The sequence below is a fragment of the Rhopilema esculentum genome, chromosome 20 (genome assembly GCF_057945365.1).
Source record: "Rhopilema esculentum isolate cy_ngs chromosome 20, ASM5794536v1, whole genome shotgun sequence".
In the NCBI taxonomy this organism is placed as follows: domain Eukaryota; kingdom Metazoa; phylum Cnidaria; class Scyphozoa; order Rhizostomeae; family Rhizostomatidae; genus Rhopilema; species Rhopilema esculentum.
This window is the reverse complement of record NC_142834.1, coordinates 13,488,734-13,511,037: the sequence shown is the minus strand read 5'-3', so window position 1 is coordinate 13,511,037 and position 22,304 is coordinate 13,488,734. Positions and strand designations below refer to the sequence as shown.

The window sequence follows — 22,304 nt, the reverse complement described above, 5'->3', positions numbered from 1 at the left end:
CGATCGAGCACTTTTAAGGTGTTTATAATCACTAAAACTTCACAGCCGCCTTTTCAAATGTCATAAATTTAATTTTAACTTCAGGATGCTATTTGAAGTATATAATAATTTTTGTGTAATATTCAATTATTTTATGATAAATGAATTTAGAATTAATTGAAGTTTAACCTGTGGTACTTGATGGTAACTTTGGTTCGCTAGCTGGATCATAGCATTGCGACAATGTTCCACGTATTGGCGCCATTTGTTCTGAAAAGGTAGCTATGGTTAAGAATTTGCACACAGTTAAAGGCAATCGACAGATACTAACATGCTGATTGGCAGATGTAGCTGTCAATCAACTACTAGCCAATCAACAAACGTATGAGTTGTTTCACGCTAATTGATTGGCTAATTTCGATTGATAGACGGCCTAAGCTACTTTAGCATCTGTTGATTGCCTCAAGGTTAAATATATTTGTTATTACAATTAGACTGATAAGAATTAAACTTTTCATAAAAAGTTATAAATAATTGACTTAAAAAAGAATTCGCAACACATTTATCTCTATAAAACTTTTTCGATAAAATCTTTGCTTTTTGTACAAGTAGATGACAAATTGGATATGACAAAAATTGACAAGTTGAAGAGAAAAGCTGAAAGAGTTTATGATAATGATTTGGAAAAGTGAAGATCGTGAAGTTCGAGTAGAATGTGGCAGCCAAGATGTAGAAATCAATTAAACGACTTAAGAACTATGACGTTTCAACAACAACGGTTTTTCTGTGCAAATAAAGCTATCAAACTTCTATATCATTTTTTTCTGTAGTGTACATGAAAAGTAAAATGTACTCTTTGTGTTCCAAAAAGAGTTTTCGATGGCTCTAATTTCCATGTGCTGGACCTGAGGATATTAAACTTGACTCTAAGAAAAAGTTTCACTTTCTTGGCGACAAGCACAGCTTCGCATAGTATATAAGTTTACACTACCATTCTGACGGTTAATTTTAAATAAAATAATTTCAACAATACTGAGTTTATGATCCTTATGTTCAGTGAAATCTACTACAAGACAATGTTGTAAATGCCTTGATTAAATACTGTTTATTTTCGATTAGATTGGCTTTTACAAGGCATGGATGAATTTTTTAATCTTTGAGTGGATCTTGTCTTACAAAAGTCAGCTAGGCCAATCGACAAGCAAAATGGACAGAGGCCACTGACAGAGGGCATTGACAGAGGCCAGAGGCCATTGACAGAGGGCATTGACAGAGGCCAGAGGCCATTGACAGAGGCCAGAGGCCAGAGGCCAGAGATTAAGCAAATGAATGGTAAGAAGGAAGAGTAATGGCAAGGCAAGCATTGATCAAAATATGGAATGAGCTATCTATAGTGCAGAATAAAGAATAGGAATGGTGTGATCTTTAAATGATGTCAAATAAAATGAGAGGAAGAAGAGACACAGGCACTGGCCTTTGAGCAATTTGACTAGCTCAACGAAAAGACCAAGAGCGCAATGACAAAACTTAAAGCAATTCTGGTAGCTGTTTAGTGGTCCTCACAAACAATTTACACAACAACGATCCGATTGGAAGCTAAAAGGTTGTGTAACAAAGGTTTAAAGAATCAATTTATGAGGCATACATATGTTGAAACAATTAAGGTAAAACAGCTTTGACGATTAAATGATAAATACCTGGAACAACATGGTAACTTTAATAATGGAAATTTAAATCGATAAATTAGTTTCATGTTTAAAACTTAGGGGCGTTGAAAGAATTTCAAAATACGAGTGGCAGTGGTAGGAAGGGTCATTATATCTAAAAGGGCATTTTTCAAAATATATTAAAAAGGGTATTTTTAAGAGAGAGAGGCATTTGTGCATCCCCGACTCCAACATCTCTGCATAAACTAATACTTATATTTGAGAGCCTTTTTATAAACCTATAATTATATTTATAAGATTTAACAAAGGCGTAATTTAAGATATTTTGGGACCATTTTATTAAATGACTTCGCTGAGCAACGTACCTTTGAGGAAGGTGATGGTGGGTGTTGAAATGGGTTATGGGGGACACCACAGTCAGGACATATGTCGTGATCGGTCTCCTCCGTAGTTTCCTCGTCTGCTGTATGCACCTGGCCACACTCTGCGCAGTAGTCGTAAACCTTTTCTTCCTTACGAGGTTCTGAAATGGAAACATAGACGCGATGAGCTTCGGTGTAAACGAGTCTGGACATTGCGGTACGCTTGTCTGGACATTGCGGTACGAAAGTAAGAAAGGAGAAAGCAAGCGAGAATGGAATTTCTCTCAATGCCACAAGACATTTTAATCAACAAAAAATTTCCAAACAGCTATGTATCTTTAAGTCGCAACAAGGAAATTTCGACAAAGTGACAAATTAAGTTCTATTTTCGAGAAAATTCATTTGGGAAGAGTCGAATGATGCAGTCTTGCTAGCTAAAATAATAAAAGCATGCACAGAAGTTCACAGCAAGCGGGTAAAGTATTCTAAAGTTTATAGGAAGGCAGAAACGCAGGATTTGCTGTCCGCCGGAATCTGTGAATCTTACGTAATAAAACAAATAATAGTCAGGAACGAAGCAACACAGCGACAAGAATCCAATGTAGAGAAGCAGAACTTTAAAACAAATTAAATTTAAAAAATAACATTTTGTTAGTTGATTTAAAAAATTTGAATTAGTTACAGTACATATAAAGATTGGACTTACTGTACATATTAAAGGCACTTTCTTAGAAAAGACTACCTTCACACTATTTCAAAAGTATCATAAAAGCTAAGTTCATCCAACAGCCACCATAAGCATTTTAGCTGAATGTAGTGACTGAATATTTTTCAGACTGGAGTCTTAAACTTTGCAAAAGAAAGTATTGATCGCAACATACTCGTATTGCTGTTTGTCTTCCTCACTCGACTTGTGTTGATTCTCGCATTTGTCAGCTCATCCTCGTCCTCTTCGTCATCTTCAGACGATGATGAAGACTCGGAGAGGCCTTTGATCCTCGCAATCAGATTCCGGCCTCGCTTCCCGTGCCCATCGTATGGGCCTAAATTTCCTGCTGACTTTGATTGCTGGATCGGTGCAGGTGTCTTTGTTCCTTGCGGCTGATCCATCGATGTAGACTTTGTTACCATCTGTTTCTTACTTCCGCCTTTTTTCTTTACTCCTGTCAGAAACAGATTTGAGACATTAAATGCAAAGAACGTTGTAAAAACAATAGGTTGAAGAAACGCAAAAAGAAAAAGTGAAAAACTTCGTTTCAGTGCCACTCAAAGTTACGAACATTCAGAGAAACGGCAACTTGACATCTTTTTCTTTCTCTGCCAAAAAATTTGGTCTAGTTGGGTAAGATAAAATTTCAATAAAATAGTTAAAATCTAGCACAGCTTTAAAAGAAAATTAATTTTTGTGATAACAAGCTAAAATCTAAAGGGAATTTTTCAAAGATTTCGATGCAAATATAACTTTCAAACTTCGAAAAACATCAAATCTCTACTTAGAGAGAAGAAAGCGAAAAAATGTTCCTCCAATTTTTAATCAATTTACATGTTGTTATTTGTAAAGTAATACCAAATGAACCTCTGGTCTCAATGTCAATTACAGTTTTTAAGAAAATTACGAATTGCAAATTATTTGAGACATTTCATTTGAGATGTTGCTATTTTGGCCTAATTGATGAACTTCAGAACCAAGAACAAATTACAGTGATAAAATAAGGAAATGCTCTTGGCTAATGGGGGGGGGGTGCTATTTTGGCCTAGTTGATGAACTTCAGAATCAATAACAAATTACAGTGGTAAAATAAGGAAATGCCCTTGGCCAATTTGGGGGGGGGCATATTTCAGGCTGAGCACACTAGCTCAACCTGTCACAGATTGAGCTAATTTTGCAAAATTAAAGGTATCAAGGTATAGAATATATATTTTATTACGCTACGCCATCGTTATGACGTCATAATTTTGCAACTGTGTTTAGTCTTGTTTGAAACGATCATCATCATAATGTTGTAAAAGATACATACCAGTGGATACGTCATCACGAGATATGGGATGCAAACGGCTTTCAGATTTCGGAACAAATTTCCCTTTTTCAACCTCTCTAGCAAATGTCCTCAAAACACCAGAAAAATCTGCAATGCACTGATGGATATCTGGATCATCAAGATAAATTTTATAACGCGTTCGCTTGCCAGCTTTCTTCTCTTTCTTCTGTTTCCCATTGGCCGACCGCCTCTTATGTTCCTTTGCCTGTCTATTTTTTAATTCATGTGTTGGTTCTGAGATTTTCTTCGCATTCGTTTCTAGACTTTGCTGCTCATCTGTCCTACTAAGCGGTCTTGTAGGCGAATCACTTCCGATGGTGCTTTCCCGGATCACCTCCTCAGAATCCACAGCAATATCCTTATACTCTATATCGCTTGGGGGTAGTACACCTTGGCTTTGGGGTAGCATTGCTACTTCTCCTTGGCTCCTCCTTTTAGTAGCTTCATCAACAGTGGTCTTTTTTGCAGCTTTCATCCCTGCCCTTCTATGTCCGAACTCGTACTCTTCGTCCCATTCCAACTCACCACCAGAGCTATGATCTGAGGAGCCCTGGCCATTTTTACGACCGGTACTGAACCGACCGGAGTCGGACAAACTGCTCGAAGACGATGTTCTCTGCTTTGTAGGCTTCGTTGTCAGTTTGCTGCTACTGGTATGGTTCCCAGGTGTATCCGCAGCCGGGACTGGCTTCCCCGGCATTGCAGACTGGGGTGACCGGTTTAAATCAGTCTTTGCAGATAACGTTTCGGCTATACGTGATATTTCAACATCTTCTGCTACAGGTTCGGGCGTCTTAGCGCTGGATTCTATTTTCACATCCGGGTCGGCCGCTCTTGGCGACTCTTCGCTTTCAATCGACAATAATTTTCCAACTTTCGCTTTTGAGTCCGAATAGGCAAGCTGGTCTTCCGTTGAAGCCGAAATCTCATCCTCACTTGCGCTTAAGGATTGGCCATTTTCAAATGCGACACTTTCCTGAAATTCTCCAGCTGCTTTCGTTGAGTCTGTGGAATAAAAATATTGTTACCTTTGTAGCAGCTCAAGACGACCTTACTAAACGGGCCATTAATGTTACAAATAAGCATGAAAGGACGTAAGATCATAAAAAGTGCCCCCCCCCCCCCGTGTTTCCCTACATTTTCAACCATGTCTTTTAATGGAATCGTTAAGCAACGAGACTTGTAGGGGTGCACGTAGGCTACATAAAAAGATGTGAAAAAATCATTCTATAATATGGATCAAAGGCTATTGTTAACATTAAGGTAAAAAAAGGCTTTTTGGTACTCCGTTAAACAATTTGTGATAGAGTTCTTAAGTGTGAATTTTGACTAGGATGTTTGATGTGGAACGAGCTTGTGCTCATGTGGCCATACCATTATCCATTCGTAACACATTTAACTGATTTTGCACATTTAGAGGTGTTTTATTGCGTCCTTTTCGGTTATGGGGTCCAAATTGAAAATTCTAAAAATATATTTTTGTGACGTCAAAACCGCTAATTGATTGTATAAAGAAATTAGAACGACCAAATTTATATCTTTCCAATCATATAACTCAGGGACAAAGGATGCCTTAAGTTTATTTCTTCTGGCATATTCGACTCTCATTTTTCAAATGAGAAATAAAATTTGAAATTCAGTACTCTAGTTTCTGAACGCTGCATTCAGTACTCTAGAGCTCCTTAATTTTAGTGTCATTAATTTTAACATTCGGGCAAAGTCCATTGCGGCATTCTCATGCTTTCCTTCATATTTCAGAATTATGAACATGGGTATAAACATGGACCTAACATACATAAGCAGGAAAAAATCGCTTTTGTGTAGACAGAAGGGGTTCGTTTTCACCTTAGGACTCCATTGGTAACATTCTCTATAGGCAAGCGGCACTGTATGGGCAACCTCAACAGTCACGTGTTCGCGTTTCTAATTGGCCTATTTCAATCCACAACTGGGTATATATATATTTCCTAGCGTAGAGATTTCAATCTTCCGACGTTTTATACTCTGAAGAGTGTCAGACGAAAAGCTTTAGTAACATGTTACAAAATATCATTTTCGTATTTCCTTACAGATGGGAATATATACTAGATTGTGTGCGGTACAATATCATGTAAAAGTGAAATTGTGAATTCAAGATGAAACTGTATCAGGAAAGTAATAGCAAATCATATAAAAAAGATATTTTTATCTGTTCTTTAAATAATTCGCTCTAACTTTTCTCGTATAATTTTGTCTCAAATTCAAATTCATATTGCAAGATAAAAAAAAAATTTGAAACCAAAGATATGGCGAGTCGAGAAAGCGAATGTCAGCTGTCACTACCATGGGAACTCTCTAAATAACAAGTATTTCCTTGGAAACAAATATTAGATTTCCACATAAAAACACAACATGTACAGCTAAATATTTCAAAAAGAGATCAAATTCCCTAGAAGCAATTGTCAAATATCCCTGTAACAGAGCCAAAGAAACTCCCTTTTTTTCAAAAAGACTGTTCATCGTCAATCCTATTTTATTCAACAGATGCTGTTACTCTCACCTGGATCAAGTAAAAAATCATTTTTCGTTGAATTTTAAGCACGTAGTTAAGTGCACTGCAGAATACTGTAAAGGAAACAATGCTTTTTCTAAAGTAGACTGATAGAAAAAAGAAAGAATGGGTGTTGGATCAGATTTAACGGTTTCCATAAATTTATCTGCCTACCAATTGATCTGTTACATGAACAACTGTAATTCAATACAGGATTTGATGACTGGGCCTCCCAACAGCAAAAGAACATGTGAAACAATGATTGATCTCGATATGAAGGAAACGAAACAAACGGTATTCCACTGGCAAGCTTTGGAAATGAAAATCCCTGACGTAACATTTACGTCTCAACAGTAATATGTCAGTGTTTCTGATTGGCCTAATTCGATCCACAATTAGGTGTATATATTTCCTAGCGAAGAGTTTTCGATGTATGTTCTGACGTTTTATATTCTGAAGAGTCAGACAAAAAACTTTAGTATGTTTCAAAATGTCTGCTTTTCCAAAGCCATTGTTAAATTTTGCACCACAAAAATTGTTTGCAAGTTACTTTGGAGCGAAATCTTTGTTTAATTCGCTCGATTTCTCGAGATAAAAATCTATTTTTCATAAGTTAAATTTGACCACAGAGAAAAGGGGGTCTCTTTTTGAATTTATTGTTATGTCGTTATCCATACTATTTTTACTTTTTCAATAGACTGTTTTGTAAGGCAAGTAATCTAATAGCAAAACAACCTGAAAAGTGGAATAAAGTTGAATGGGGATGGTTGGATGTGAAACAAAATAATTTCCAATAACAATTATAATCACTTTAAAGCAGCACAAGATAGGACCAGCGGAAAAACGGCTGCTTTGCACCAACAAGTGTTTCCAAGTTACAACAAGCGGCATCAAACTGACGACGTAAATAATTACGTGATTAAGCAATGTTACGCGGAATTGTGCAGGCTGCGCGGGGGTGCGCGAGGCAACGCAGGACCAACGTCAAAGTATCGCGATTATGCAACATTGAAAACTTTAGACAATAATACGCCTAAAAATTGTACGATTCATGATATTTTCTACGTCCTCTAGGAAAGAGAATAACAGTGAAGAATTTGACACGCGCGTTTTCTTCGGGTGCGAGAAATTCAGCAGATATAGAGTACTCGGTGACAATGAAGCCTAGAATTCTTGAAATATTTGAACGATAAGAACACAGTAATTGGGGAGTTTACTTTGCCGAAAGGAGGGAATTCTCATGAGGATTGGCTCTAGCTTTTAAATCATTAATGGTTTTCACTCCCTATTCAATGCGAATAATTAATAGTTTTTGCGTTGCAATTATATTTTCTGAAAGATTAGCGTCAGCGACACCTGGAAACTGACAAAAAATCCTCCATCAGTGATTTAAAATCTATTCAGCGCTCTCTAAAGTGAATACTTTAGAGATCTTCAGTGAATATTTCAGTCATCTAATAACGAAAGTAGAGAGCAATTTATCATCCATTTGCATGATTACCGATGGGTTTGCAGTGCTTCAGGGATGAATTTTATCACCGCATCCTTTTTAAATGCATAACTGCTGACAGAGTTGAATATTACTGCAGGTGATTTGGGCCTTTGGAACAAAAATGAATTAAACGCAGACGGTTGGCAAGGGGATGCCCAAACTGCTGGGGATAAGGACCTAATGCTGCTAGCCGAAGATAAATCTTGATACCATGCCAATTTTACAGCATTTCCGTACTTGATAGCTACCCTTAACAATGTTATTTTGCCTATATAAAAGCTAAAGAAAATCTAGCCTACCCCTTACCAGTAAATCTTTTAAAAGCAAATGATGAAGTAGCCAACCCTTACCACTTCCTCATACCAACTTGACACTGCCATTGCAGTTTGATTCTATTTAGATTTATGAGTTTCGACACTCACCACATTTTCAAAGAAACGTACTTTATCAATTCATGGGTACACAGAATGAGAACATTGCTATAAAAAGGGGCCCACGAAATCAGCGTTAATCGCATAATGCATTTCAATATCAACAATTGAAAAGTAAATGCATCCAAAAGGTACTTTTGATAGAAAATCCGGCATGTTTGAGATGGAGCTGGTGTTCAATGGGAAAAATATATTGTTTGATGATAATGCTGGCAGAATGAGCAATGCCCTTTTCTTCAGCCTCCTCAATCCATATATGCTCTCTATTTTTATATACAAAAATAATTTTGATTAGAAATCACAATCGGAACACTTGACTTGCATTTTAGATGAGAGAGGCGATCGAATCTACCAAAATTGGCGAAGAAACTATGGGTTCACTGAGTGGAAAAGAGATACAAAGATCTCCATCATGAAGGAAATAACGAAGTTGTTTCCAATAAAGAAATTGACTAGCTTTAAGTGAAAAACTAAAGTATCGCACTGAAAAGAAACATTTTCGATAGGAAAAAGATCAATAGCAAAAACATGTTGTACGAGCATAAAACCCATATAACTTATGAATATATATGTATTATATGCATAAATATATAAAGCTTTTAGTAAAGAAGGCCTAATAATAACAGAGATTTTAAGTATTCCTCGCACAGGCAGAACAATACAAGAGACCAACCTAAATAAAATGAAAATTACAACCTGACGCTATGTTAGACCTTGTTGTAGCTTTAGCCATGAAAATGTGGATCAGCTTTAAAGAGAGGATGAAGAATATTGTTACCTGAGTAAGTGAGGACCAAGTCATCTTCTACATCTTCTTCTTCAGACGTTCCTTCGGAAAGAAGATTAGCATCGTCCTTTTCAGTGCTCGACGCGTGTTTCTGTCTCTCCAATCTCGACACAAGGTTCTCGTCCTCCTTTGTTGTGGCTGATTCATTATAACTAACATCGATTTCTGACATCTTCAATGAAATCTCACCATTTCAAGAAACGCCTTCAGTTCAGTAATGAGCCCCGAAATTGCCCGACCTTGAAAAAAGAAATCACTTCATTTGTTTTTGACAGGTGCAAAAATTTTGACTAAAACTGGTTTTCTGTAAATGACTAGCTTGAGCTGTTGCAAGCTGCTGAAAATTTAAAAACTTGCCCTTTTTTTAATTGAATAAAACTGTTGACGTTTTTTATGTATCTCTAAAGACCATTACCGGTCAAGGAGCTTTAAATTCAAATTCACATTAGACAATAATAACATAAAATGCACTATTGCCAGGTCATACATCATTCGAATAAAACTGTTCTTACTCTAAAAGCCATTGTTATGTCAAAGTAGCTCTATGCACGAGCATTGAGAATAAAGTACCTTCTTATGTGCTCAAAAAGTATCGCAAAGAAAGTATGATTTACTTTTACGATTAACTCCAACAGAGACAGTAAAAAATGATAATTTTAATCATCAGACAAGCGATCTGCTGAGAGCTTGAATTACAGTAACTCTGCTTTTCTTTATCAAAAGTAACCAAAGAGAAACTTCAGGGCTTATAATTGTGCCTTTTGGGGGCCTGACGGAACAGGGGCAGGGAGAGCCAGGCGCTGACAGGGTTAGGCAGTGGGACGGCAAAGTGTCAGGAAGACTTACGGACGAGAGGACTGGTCGACGAGGGGGCTAGGCGACGAGAGGGCTGGGCGACGAGAGGGCTGGCCGACGAGTGGGCTGGGCGACGAGTGGGCTGGGCGACGAGGGAGCTGGTCGACGAGAGGGCTGGGCGACGAGAGGGCTGGCCGACGAGTGGGCTGGGCGACAAGGGAGCTGGTCGACGAGAGGGCTGGTCGACGAGAGGGCTGGGCGACGAGGGGCTGGGCGATGAGTGGGCTGGGCGACGAGGGGGCTGGTCGACGAGAGGGCTGGACGACGAGAGGGCTGGGCGACGAGGGGCTGGGCGACGAGTGGGCTGGGCGACGAGAGGGCTGGCCGACGAGAGGGCTGGGGAGCTGGATGCGTAGCTTTGCACTCCGGGCAAATTCCACTGTAACAGAAGGTTACAGCAATTGTTATTCTGGCATGAGAAAAAAATAATTAAAGATTGCAGCAAATTTTGAAGTATTAGAGGACATGTCTGTTTGACAGAAATGCTACAGAAAATGCTAATCAAACCACGCGCGGATTTATCAGATTCAATGACTTTAACCATAGAAATTTCTATGACTTTAATTTATATGCGCGTCCCTTGATCTCCTTTATCTAGATTTGCTTGCTGATCGAAAAATAATGAGATCAGCTTAACCCGTATTTTGACTCTACTGGGCACATTGTCAGCATGATAAAATGTGTGATAAAGTCAGATAAGAAAGCATTGCAACTGGTGTCTGTGAGTTTAATTTTAAAGTTTTTTAACATGCTTAGGCTGATGTTTGCAAATTAAGAGTTTTATTATCATTAAAGTTTTTTAAGGTCCAGCCTGACGTTACCTGATCACATCCTACTGTCATGTCATGTCTTTGTTACATCTCGACTTTAAGGGCTGGTTAGCTCACAAAGACTGCTACAAAACTGGTAGAGCACTCATCTGAGAGAAATATGTGAGTTTTCACAGAGCACTCATCTGTGAGTTTTGGCAAAGTAGGGTTTGGGAGGAGCTTCACCCAGTTTATGAGTGGCATAACTTATTTTTCTATGCAGTGGCATAACTTGATCTTCTAGAATAGGGGCTGGAGGGTCATCAATAATGATATAAACTGACAAAGCTATGGAAGAAGAAAAATTTAGGTTTTTAATCACAAACGAAGAGGCGATTTTACTGACCCAACTCACAATTTGTGGACACATTGAAGATTTTTCAGCCAACTTATGATGGTATGTCACACCCTAGTTCTAGCCACGCCCTTACTTCTACCATAAAAACACAAAAAAGCTTTATGCCGACGCTCAGCTTTCTCAAATGAACTCTTTGATAAGTTTTAGGCTTTAGTCAGTTAAATGCCAATTAAATGATCCACCATCACTTGTGTTGACTCTGATCTGAGCCTACCATACTGATTTGGCATCAAAATGATAAAAGAAACAAAAACAGATGGGAAATAAAGGGAAAATCATATTTCCAATTTACTCATATTGTTAAATCAATATCCTTGCTTCTTTAAGCCTTGTCACATGCATACATAAGCTTTGAAAACGGTAATAACTTGTTTTAGGTGTGGGTTTTAATGACCATATATATGCCATATAGTACAAAGAATGAACAGTTCTCCTAATACAGCATCAAGCAGTTTGTGACAGACCAATAAATAGTAATTTTAATATATATTTATCTAAGTAACAGAAGCCAAAAGGTGGCATAACTTTTTAATGGTAAAATGGTTAGTAGCAAAACACAAAGCAACAAAGAATAAGCCAATGGAACAAGACACGAATTTGTAATGAAAGACTAACAGTCTATATAATCTAGAAGTATATTTACTAGAAGCACTATAAAATAAGAGAACTAAGATAGCCTAACTAAAACCCCTCGATTTATCTCATTTTTCGCATTCAGATTCTCGGGGGAACGGGCTCTGTTATCCGAAACAAGACCATTTTTGACAAGAGCAATCCTTGACTTTGCCAATGAGCCATTGCTCTTACATTTCCATCTTGTTTTAGGCCGGTTTCTAACTACTTTTCCTTCACCAACTTTTGAGTTTTGTAAGCTCTTTTTGGAGGCGAAGTGACAAAGTAATCTATATTTGAACTATTGTTCAAACGCTCAAACAATGGGTTTTATCAACACGAATAGATGAGAACAATCTAATTTGATGCCAAAAATAGATCATGAATCGATTACTCCATCACTTTGCCTCCAAAAAGGACATACAAAACCATACAAAACACTAAAGTTGGTGAAGAAAAAGTAGCTAGAAACCATATCAAAACATGTTAGAAATGTAAGAGCAACAGCTCATTTGCCTCATCAAGGCTTGCTCTTGTCAAAGGTGGTCTTGTTTTAGACAATAGAGCCTGTTCCACCGAGAATTGGGATGCGAAAAAGGACCTAAATCAAGCAGTTTTAGTTAGGCTATCTCAGTTCTCTTATTCTATCTTGATAGAAGTAATAGACAATTGCCAAGTGCACCAGCAATGCAACTTCACACAAATCTTGGTCTGCAGTAACAGGACTTATATCCTGTAAGCTTCAAATATCAATTAAACTAATTATTCCAAGACCTGTTTAGTAACTCTCTGACTTATTTTGTGCTTCTTCAAAATTATGTGATACATTGTAACATGTATGCAGGCATAAGATACTTTTTCAGGAACAAATGGTTAAAGCAACTTTATAAATTATTTAAAATATAGATATATTTTGCTATCTAGATTTCTATCCTCTCTTTTGAGGTAAATATATGCAGAAGAAACTTAAAATTATTGTGATCTCTGAATAACTTGAATGCTGTTCAGACTGATAAGAACAGACTGACCAATGATACAAGATTAGATTAAATGATACAACATTGTATCCTTAGTAACAAATAACAGGTTCATTTATTTAACTGTTTAATGAAAGTTTTAATTCAAGGATGACTGATCACATTTAACTTTTCTGTTCAAAAAACAAGTATATCAAAACAAAGAATGATATTAAACCAAATGTTACCTAACAAAGACAACACCAAGCATGCATTTAGAGAATCTTACGCATTAAGAGGGGGCAGGAAATATTATTGCTTCATTGAGATATAACTACTGAATGGAGCCTGAAATGTGATGATTTTGCAGGATTGCAGAGGGGTAGAGACAGCAGGCCATTCCAGCCCCTAAGTCTTCTACACCTATGACACCAAGATAAGTGCCATCCAGTACCATATAAAGCTCGTGAAAGCAAGCAATTTATGTGATAAAGCAACTTATCAAGTAACTGCATAAATGAAGTGAGCTCTGATTCATAACCACATAAAGCTAAGATTGATGATCTCAGATTGCACTATCCAATAATGTAGGATTATTTAAATCAATTTAAAATATGCACAAATTGGTTTTCCTCAAAATACATAATTGATAGCTTGGCAGTGGAAAGCAGAGTGAATTATGCTTATTTTTAAAAAAATCACTTTTTGGAAGAGAGTACTTGGTAAGCAACTTAAAATTTTGGAATCATTCTTGAATTGATAATATCATGAAAGTTTTATGTGATCAAAATTGATCAAAACTTTCAATAAAGTTTGGTATAATATTAAGGAAATATTATGCAACATCACTTCTTCTGGATAATTAAGCAAAGGTAATGCAACTGACAAGAATATCAGGCAAAAACAAGTTGTCAACTTCTAGGCCTTATACTATACTGTGTACATTTTGAAGACGCTTGGATGGTTTTAGGTTTCCAGATTCCTATGCAGAAAATATGACCACATATAAAGCTATTTTGAAACATTTTGTAAAGAAACAACCAAAAAGGAATATTCTGGACTGGTTTACCCATCATAATTTTGAGACGTCTTTTTGAGTTAACTAGCAATATTTAATTGTTTTTAAAATCATAATGCTGTACACAATATTTCAAAATGTAAGTTTCTAATTTATATTTTTAATACTTTGCACAGGGTTTAATAAGATTATGCAAATTAAAGGTGCATGAAACATCTTTTCAAATGGATGACTAACAAGTTGCGTAGTCAATACCATAAACGTGCATAAAAAAGAAAACGTTTTGATTAACAAGCAAATTTATTTTCTTAAATGAGAAAATTTCAAAAAATACAGCTTAAATACGAAAAAGATTTCTCGATTTTAGAAACGTATTTTCTAGCATTCGTCTTGCATGCTGTAGCCTATTGTCTTTCTCAACATTTCCCAAAAATGTTTAGCACCTTTTCCCAAAGAAAATACTACAACAGATGGTCATAATTCTAATAAGTATGACCCAAGGACATAAATTATTTACTGGATTTCACACCTACAAAAAAGTCAGCTTCACTTATTAATCTAGCCCTTTTAGACTTAAATTTGATTACTGTGTGTTTGTTAATTAAGAAATTGTAAATAATACAACCCATTTTTCGAGCAAGGGGAAATTGTCGACACAATTCATATGACAACAGATGGGTTTTTAAATTACTAAAAACACAAAGCTTTTTGAATCGTGGACGCTTTCTGTTGTTTGAAGAAACTGCAAGTGTAACCCTTCCATCTTTTACTGCTGAGATAACTCGATCAAGGCAGATGGTGAACGTCACGGAGCTTGGAAAATACGAGCTACTTTGTTACATTCATGCTGTATATATTACCAGGATACTGTGAATATGTTTAGAAGGTCCTAGTGATACATCAAATAAATGTATTCGAAGGCTTTAGTTTTTTTAAATAAAAACAATGCAAAATGTCGGCATTTTGGCCTAGTCTATGTCGCATGGGAATGTGTTAAAGCCAGCATGCTAAATATCCCCACATTATTGAATCGCCATTACAACGCAAATGAGACTTTAAAATTCAACATTTACAGACCTTTTCCGTGTCAAGTATTGATGATGTTGGAATGGCGTATTTGCTTTCCAAGATACAACGTAGAGCAAACCGGGTCCTCCTCACAGCAAGTGGAGTCCTTCCTACATCATCAGCAAAATCGGAAATAACAAGCCTCGCATTGGCATAAAGCCGCAAATTACATTACCGTTGGCGGGTCTACGTTGGCACCAACGGTTGCGGTCGCGGTTACTGGTTTGCCAGCTTCGAATCTCGTAGGTCAAACTATTATGTGTACTTCTAGAAGAGTACAGCTGAGATCCGTAAGAAATGTAGCAGAAGTCTTCCGCGGCTTCGAAAGACTGGTGGCAACGAGTCATTCATACATTTTTACAAAACGAAGAAACCCCAAACTTGTAACTGGTCAAGCACCAATTAAATTAACCCAGCCTCAAGGCCCTTACAAAATCATTTTTTGAAAACAAATTTTGTAACGACATAACAAATTCCCATATGAAAATCTACTTCATAAGAGGGCTAGATTGAATCTAGTTCTTATTTAGAAATTAAAAAGCACTTTGGTTGTGTATAGGGCATAAAGAAATTCTTTCGAAGCAAACATATTTTTAAGGTCATCACTAAATGATCATAAATAGCAACTTTGGCTAATGTCTTTATTGATTTACTATACATTTTTAGATTGAAAATATTGGCAGAAGTTTGGATCATTACGTTCTGATTATGCACAACTGAACTGTACGTAAAGTACTACATCAAGTACCAAAAAATCTAGTGTCAAAAATTTCGGTTGGTATATTTTCGGTGGAAAAATGTTGGTCGTATTTTTGAAATTTTGGTATAAGTTTCGGTGAAAATTTGAAAAATTTTGGTGGAAAGAAAAACTTTCGTTGAGTAAAGAAAAACTTTCTGTAATTCATTTCTATCTTCAACATAAAATTATTTGGAACGCAATCATAGAAGTAACAAAAATCGAATATTTTGATGTAAGCCCAATGAATGGAACTGAAATGTAGGCAAGAATGTCAGGAGGTCCTTTTTTGTTTAATTTTCTATAACCCACAGAGTTGATTGTAAGCGTTTACAGTTCGCAATATACTTTTCGATGTGACGTAATAAGATCTTACAACAAAATGAGATTAGGCATCTTCTTTCACAATCTGTTGTAGAATTTATAAGGTTTGATTTGTCTATGGATTAAAAAAGAAAACGACAAACCCATGACACAGGATAGTATAGGAGAATAACGAAACAGGTATAAAATATTGCGTTCGATTGCAAATACCAGATTTTGCTTTTGTATGAAAAGAAATGACCTAGTTGTAGATCAAATTTTGAATGCAAGACTTCAGGACTGTGCATGTATTCCGAAAAGGCTTTGATTGTAAGAATCAAGGTATGCTCATTTAGTTGATATAGAAATCCATGTGGATAGATGACAAGTTCCCGTTTGAAAAGCGTGGGAAATATTGCTTATGTTGTTGTTGGTTCTCTGATAATCAAGGCGAAAGTCGCTTAAAAAGCAAATCAATTTTCCGCCAATATTATCAATCAGCTCTCCGATCTTCCACAGCTTACGGATAAAAATCGATGCCGTACTTCTGAGAATACCCTTTTGCTACTAAACGACATTTGAACCGTTCCACTTGTCCATTTTCGTAGCTTCTTTCCACTTTGCGGAGTATTCACTATTAAAGGCTTCTTGGATGGTAGCTGGTTCTTCAATGATTGCTGAGAACACAAAATGTCTTGCTTCTGTGACGTCAGTATACTCATCCAAGCCAAATCGAGCTGGTGGTACCCCTTTTGTTGATCTTTGAGATCGTCGAGGATGGTATTCTTCTGCATCCGTGTCCCTTTCCGTAGGCTCTGTTTGTCTTCCTTTGCTGGTTCTGGACCCATCTTCAAATACTGTTTTTGAGATCCAAAATCATGTTCATTGAAGTTAACGTCTCTTCTTATCATTATTCTCTTGCTCTGCATATCAAGAAGTTGGTATCCTTTCTGATTTGCACTGTAGCCCAAGAATCGAGGTCTGTTGGCTTTCTTGTCCAACTTTCTTTGCTCAGCCCCTGGAATATGAGCATAGACTATGCAGCCGAACACACGAAAGTGGGAGACATCAGGGGGTTTTCATACCACCTTTCATACGATGTTTGACCTGATGCACTGTTTATAACACGATTCCTTATGTAGGCTGCGGTGTTGACTGCTTCTGCCCAGAAGGTCTTACTGAGTCCGGCATGGTTTATCATCGCTTTTGCGGATTCAACAAGAGTCCAGTTCATGCGCTCAGCCACTCCATTCTGTTGTGGAGAGTGAGGAACAGAAGTTTCATGTTTGATACCTTGCCTTTTCAGAAGGTTTTCAAATTCATTTGATACATAGGCCCTGTTCACACGATACCGGATTCATTTCAAATCGGATTCACTGACTCAATCCGATACGAATATTAAGCTCTGTTCACACGATACCGGATTCATTTCATATCGGATTCACTGACTCAATACGATACGAATATTAAGCTCTGTTCACATGATTCCGGATTCATTTCGTATCGGATTCACTTCTGTTCACATGATGACGCTACGCTTCAACACTGCTCCGAAAAATCAATTGTTTTGAAGCAGTTGCATAGCAACGTGGAATTTTGCTCCTTTTCTGATTGAATGCATTCTTTGACGTGACGGAACTGATAGGCTGTTTTGTTTGAAGAAGAAATATTTCGAAATCAATTTTCAAACAATTTAATTTTCCTTTGCATTGATCTTGTTAAGCTCAGCATCATCGCAAGGAGCATATTTATTATTAAACTGTGATCCACTGTGATTTTGTGTCTTGAAAAGAGTGCCAAACTGTTTTCAAAAACCCCGAAAACGAAGCTGCTTTTTCGAAACAGAGGTTCCAGAGCGAAAACGTATCGCATTCATGCGTTCACACGAGCTCAAAAGCCATCCGATATGATTCCATTCCACATTCACAGCGGAATGGTTTGACTCCGCAAAAACGATACGGAGCGTATCGGATTCAAGCGTCATCGTGTGAACAGAAGGCCTATTCGATATAAAAAGCGATCCGATACGAAATGAATCCGGTATCGTGTGAACAGGGCCATACTCTCAACCATTGTCTGTACGCAAGGTTCCAATTTTAAATCCAACTTCGTTTGTTGCAGAGGCTTCGAATTCTTTAAACCTTATTAGTACCTCGGACCTCTTTCTAATGAAGAAGACTTTGACGCATCTCGAGTAGTCATCAATGAATGTGACCAAATAACGCTTACCCGAAAAGCTCTGTATTGACATTGGTCCACATACGTCGCTGTGAACTATCTGTAATTTTCTAGAAGTCTTGATCCCCTCTGTTGACTTGAAAGGTTTTTTGCTTATCTTACTTTCCGTACACCCTGTACAAAAGTTCAATTCGTCATTTCCTTTGATGGCAACTCCTTTGATGAGCTTTTCTTGACTGATTCCAGTAGCTGTTTTCTATTTATATATCGACGTTGCTAAAACGAGGAACTAGCGGAACGTGCGCGGAACTAGCGGAACGACTGAGGAATGACCGCGGAACGAGTGGAACGACTAAGGAATGACCGCGGAACGACCACGGAATGAGGAGAGAACTAGCGGAACGACGAGGGAATGACCGCGATACGGGAAGAGGGCTGGCGGAAAGACCAAAAAAATTCTTCAAATTCTTTTTACATTTCACTTCAGATTCGGATTAAGAGCAAGGGATTAATGTATCGCTCACGATATTGATTTTGTGACGACATTAAGATAAACATTTTATAAGGGATTTTACCGAGATTGCCGACCATGGGTGTACTGTAAAGTTCCCCCCAGAATGATTTTTGCGGTCAAATCCCTTACAGGTTTTCAAACTTCATTCCTCTGTAAAATCTAAAATACAAGCACAAACAATATGAAAAATTGTATCCAACCTAAAATTATGGCGATAAAACCAAATGTGAGCTTGAAAAGCCGTATAATGAAGTTTGGAGAAATTTCCAAAACGAGACCGTAAGTCTAATTAGAGTATGGATTGATCAGACTAGATAAATAAAAAATAACTTAGAAAATAAATATGAGATGCAAGATATATAAAAGAAATCATGCTGGAATGATCAAGATCTGTCAGGGCCCTCGAAATTTTTTTGCAACAAAATCTTTTGTTATGGGAGTTTAATTTGTAAGAGAGCTGTAGTTGATTGGCTACCTATTGTTTCTGTTCTATTGTGGAACTGCAAAACATTGAATTCGAAATGGCGACTGCAGATGTCTTAGACCCCGTTTACACTGTCCCGTGCAAGTTTGGAACCGTGACAAAACTGTCGCGGTTCGCCCTTCCGTTTACACTAGCACTGTGGAACCGTGACGATTTTGCTCTGCTATCCGGAACAGTTTGGACCCTGCTTTGAAAGCGAACGAATTTTGTACCGTCACGGTTCCGTTTTTGAACGGGACAGTGTAAACACCTATCCGAGACGATTTTGTCACGGATTCACAAAGAGGTCTTTTGTATGGCTGTTTCAGGTAATCGAGGCTTTGATTGTGGCGTAACTACGTTGTCAAATTCTGAAGAAAAGGAAATTCTGAAGAAAAGACGACCACAGAAAAGGCTTGTAGTGTTTCCCAGTCCAAGCCTTGATTAGACTTTGCAGTTTCGTAGTCTAAAATAACACTGAAAATTAAAGCCACCTTGTCGTTCGTCCAAGTAAAATTTTTATCGGCCTTCCATTCCATTTTAACTCTCAATTAAAATTCGATTGTTGACTTCGGCGGCAAAATAAAAGCCTTGGTTGACTAAATACAGCTTCTTCTAAACAATGTTCTGCCATTAAATTTTGAAGCCATTACACTGTACCGGTACAGTGTAAACGGAACGGCTAAACGAAACAATTTGGAACCGCGACAGTGTAAACACTTGCGAACCGTAACGGTACAAAATTGTCCCGGGACAGTGTAAACGGGGTCTTATACTCACGACCATCGCAGCATTCTAGCAGATTATTAAACATTTGAAATAAAACCAGGAGATATCGTTAATTTTCCAGGAGGGTTAACTACCTTTGCTTTAAATTGCAGTCTTTGATAGCACGGAAAACCTATGCTTAGACGGATAACCATATTTTGATGAATAGGCTGGTGTCTACTACGGAGGCAAAACAACAAAGTGCGAGCAAAACAAAAGGGAAAAAATTTAAGTAGTCTAGTGCGAATACATCTCTTAGCAACTTAATGAATAATAAACCAAAACATGACACCAAAATAATGTGCGCCTGCGAAGTTCCCTGACAGTTGTTCCATCAAAAAGTCTTCCTGTTGAGATCAGTGGGTTGTTCCGCGGTCATTCCATGCTCGTTCCGCTAGTTATCGCCTCATTCCTTAGTCGTTCCGCTCGTTCCGCGGTCATTCCTTAGTCGTTCCGCTAGTTCCGCGCACGTTCCGCTAGTTCCTCTTTTTAGCAACGTCGATTTATATATCCTAGTCGTTGATGCCAAATATCTATCGTGCTAGGGTTGCTATTTTCCATCCTTACAAATTGGTGATAAGCTGCTGTTATATCTGTTTCGCAGCTCAGAACGTCCATTCGCTTGACGAGGCTTCCTTTGCCTACAGCCTTACCGTCCGAGTCTTTTATCCAGTAACAAGTATGTCCAAACTGAACAATGAGTCCCATCTGTGTCACAGCTTGCACACTGAACAGGTTGCAAGCTAGTTTCGGAACATAAAGTACATTATCCATTTCAATTGTCAGCTGCTTGCTGTGGCTCGTCTCCATAGTTGTTTGAGCTTGTCCTGATCCACGGGCTTCCACTGTGTGTCCGTCACCCAGTTTGACTGATTTTGTTTGAAGTCATATGCTACGAGGCACTCGAATCCAGAATCCATTGTAGGTTTGTCTCATTTTCTGTTTGTTCATTTTCAGCGAGAAAGAGTTGAGAGTCAGATTCATCATCTTCCTCCTTTCCTGCAGTCTTAGCATTATGTGTTTCATTTTTAAATGAATTGTTTGGCCTCACTTGTTTTCTTTTGTGACATTCAAAGCTTTTATGACTGTGTGTCCGTCACCCTCCTTGCCACAGTTATAGCATTTGCCTTTAAAAGGCCTGTTTATGCCCTATTCCGAGTGTAATGCTGAGGCTCGATTAAATTTAGCCGTTGTTGTTGCTTTGGAGGCCTGTCTTTTTTGCTCTTCATTGATAAGGGCTCGCTGGACGAAAGCCAGTGATAATTCATCTCCAGTGATTAGCTTCCAGAGCTGTAACGAGTGTATACCTTAACGAGTGTATACCAGAGTATACCTTAATCTATTAAAGAAATGCATTTGGGTATAAAGTCGTCTTACCTTTGAGTCCTCCTAAAATATTCATAGTTATAACTCATAGGTGTCGGACGAGAATGCAATGTGCTGTTTGCTTAACCAAGGGCTTGCTTAAAAATTGTATTATGCTTAAACAATTGTATTATGCTTAAACAATTGTATTGCTTTTAAGCAATATCATTGTACACAAAATATGCAGTACAGTTGCCTCATGATTTGCATATAGCATTAAACTCAGAAGTTTCATTCATTTTGTGAGGTATACATGTTTCACAACACTTCCCAAAAATGTTTAGCACCTTTTCCCAAAGAAATAACACAACAGATGGTCATAATTCTAATATAGTATGACCCAAGGACATAAATTATTCACTTAATTTAACACAAACAAACAAAGTCAGCTTCACTTACTATTCCAGCTTTTTTGACTTAAATTTGCTTACTGTATTTGCTAATAAAGAAATTGTAAATGATACGACCAAATTTTCAAAAGATGAGTTATTTTAGCTTTTATAAACAAATAAGTTGAAGAATAGTTGACTTTTCTTCTGATCAAGGAAACTTTAAGTCTAATCCTACCATTTCACGAGATAGCTCGCAGATGGTAAAGAAAGGCACAGAGCTTGAAAAAAAGTTTCCATCTGCTACATAGAGACTCCTTTTAAATACGAACCTATCTGCAACTCCGAAATTTCAGGTTCTTTGCACCTTGGCTTATCTCTTTAGCTGTGTATCTTGTTTCCTTCGTTTGCTAGTACAAGCTTCAATTCAATGATTTACTTGAACACTTTCAAACTATCTTCTTTCTTTTTTTTGGCTTTCCGGAAACTTTTCTCGCTATTCCACCTTACCGAGAATTGGCACTAAAAGAAGTCCACTTTTGTAAGAATTTTACATTTTCATAAGGCAAGTGACCATGTGTCAATAATTTTCTTTGATAAGACATGGAAGCTGTGGCAGTCACAAATAGAGGAAGAGAAGATGCAGGCAGCAAAAATGAAAAGGTTGCGATGGTCATTGGGCTTT

At 37.5% G+C, this 22,304-nt stretch overlaps 1 protein-coding gene across 2 annotated transcripts in view; it reads right to left on the bottom strand.

Moving 5' to 3' along the window:
- LOC135687553 (uncharacterized) overlaps window positions 1–15,125 on the bottom strand; it is a 37,805-nt gene extending 22,680 nt beyond the window's left edge. Inside the window, exons 1-6 of one of the 2 annotated variants that reach the window (XM_065204141.2) lie at window positions 14,973–15,125; window positions 9,279–9,526; window positions 4,027–5,052; window positions 2,890–3,171; window positions 2,012–2,169; window positions 169–249 (exon numbers count right to left, since the gene is read on the bottom strand). In XM_065204141.2, coding sequence (XP_065060213.2) covers window positions 169–249; window positions 2,012–2,169; window positions 2,890–3,171; window positions 4,027–5,052; window positions 9,279–9,459 — 1,728 coding nt within the window. In that variant the 5' untranslated portion in view covers window positions 9,460–9,526; window positions 14,973–15,125. The remainder of the gene's footprint in view (window positions 1–168; window positions 250–2,011; window positions 2,170–2,889; window positions 3,172–4,026; window positions 5,053–9,278; window positions 9,527–14,972) is intronic. The other variant, XM_089114347.1, reaches the window with a different exon arrangement.
- Between the last annotated feature and the right edge of the window lie 7,179 nt (window positions 15,126–22,304).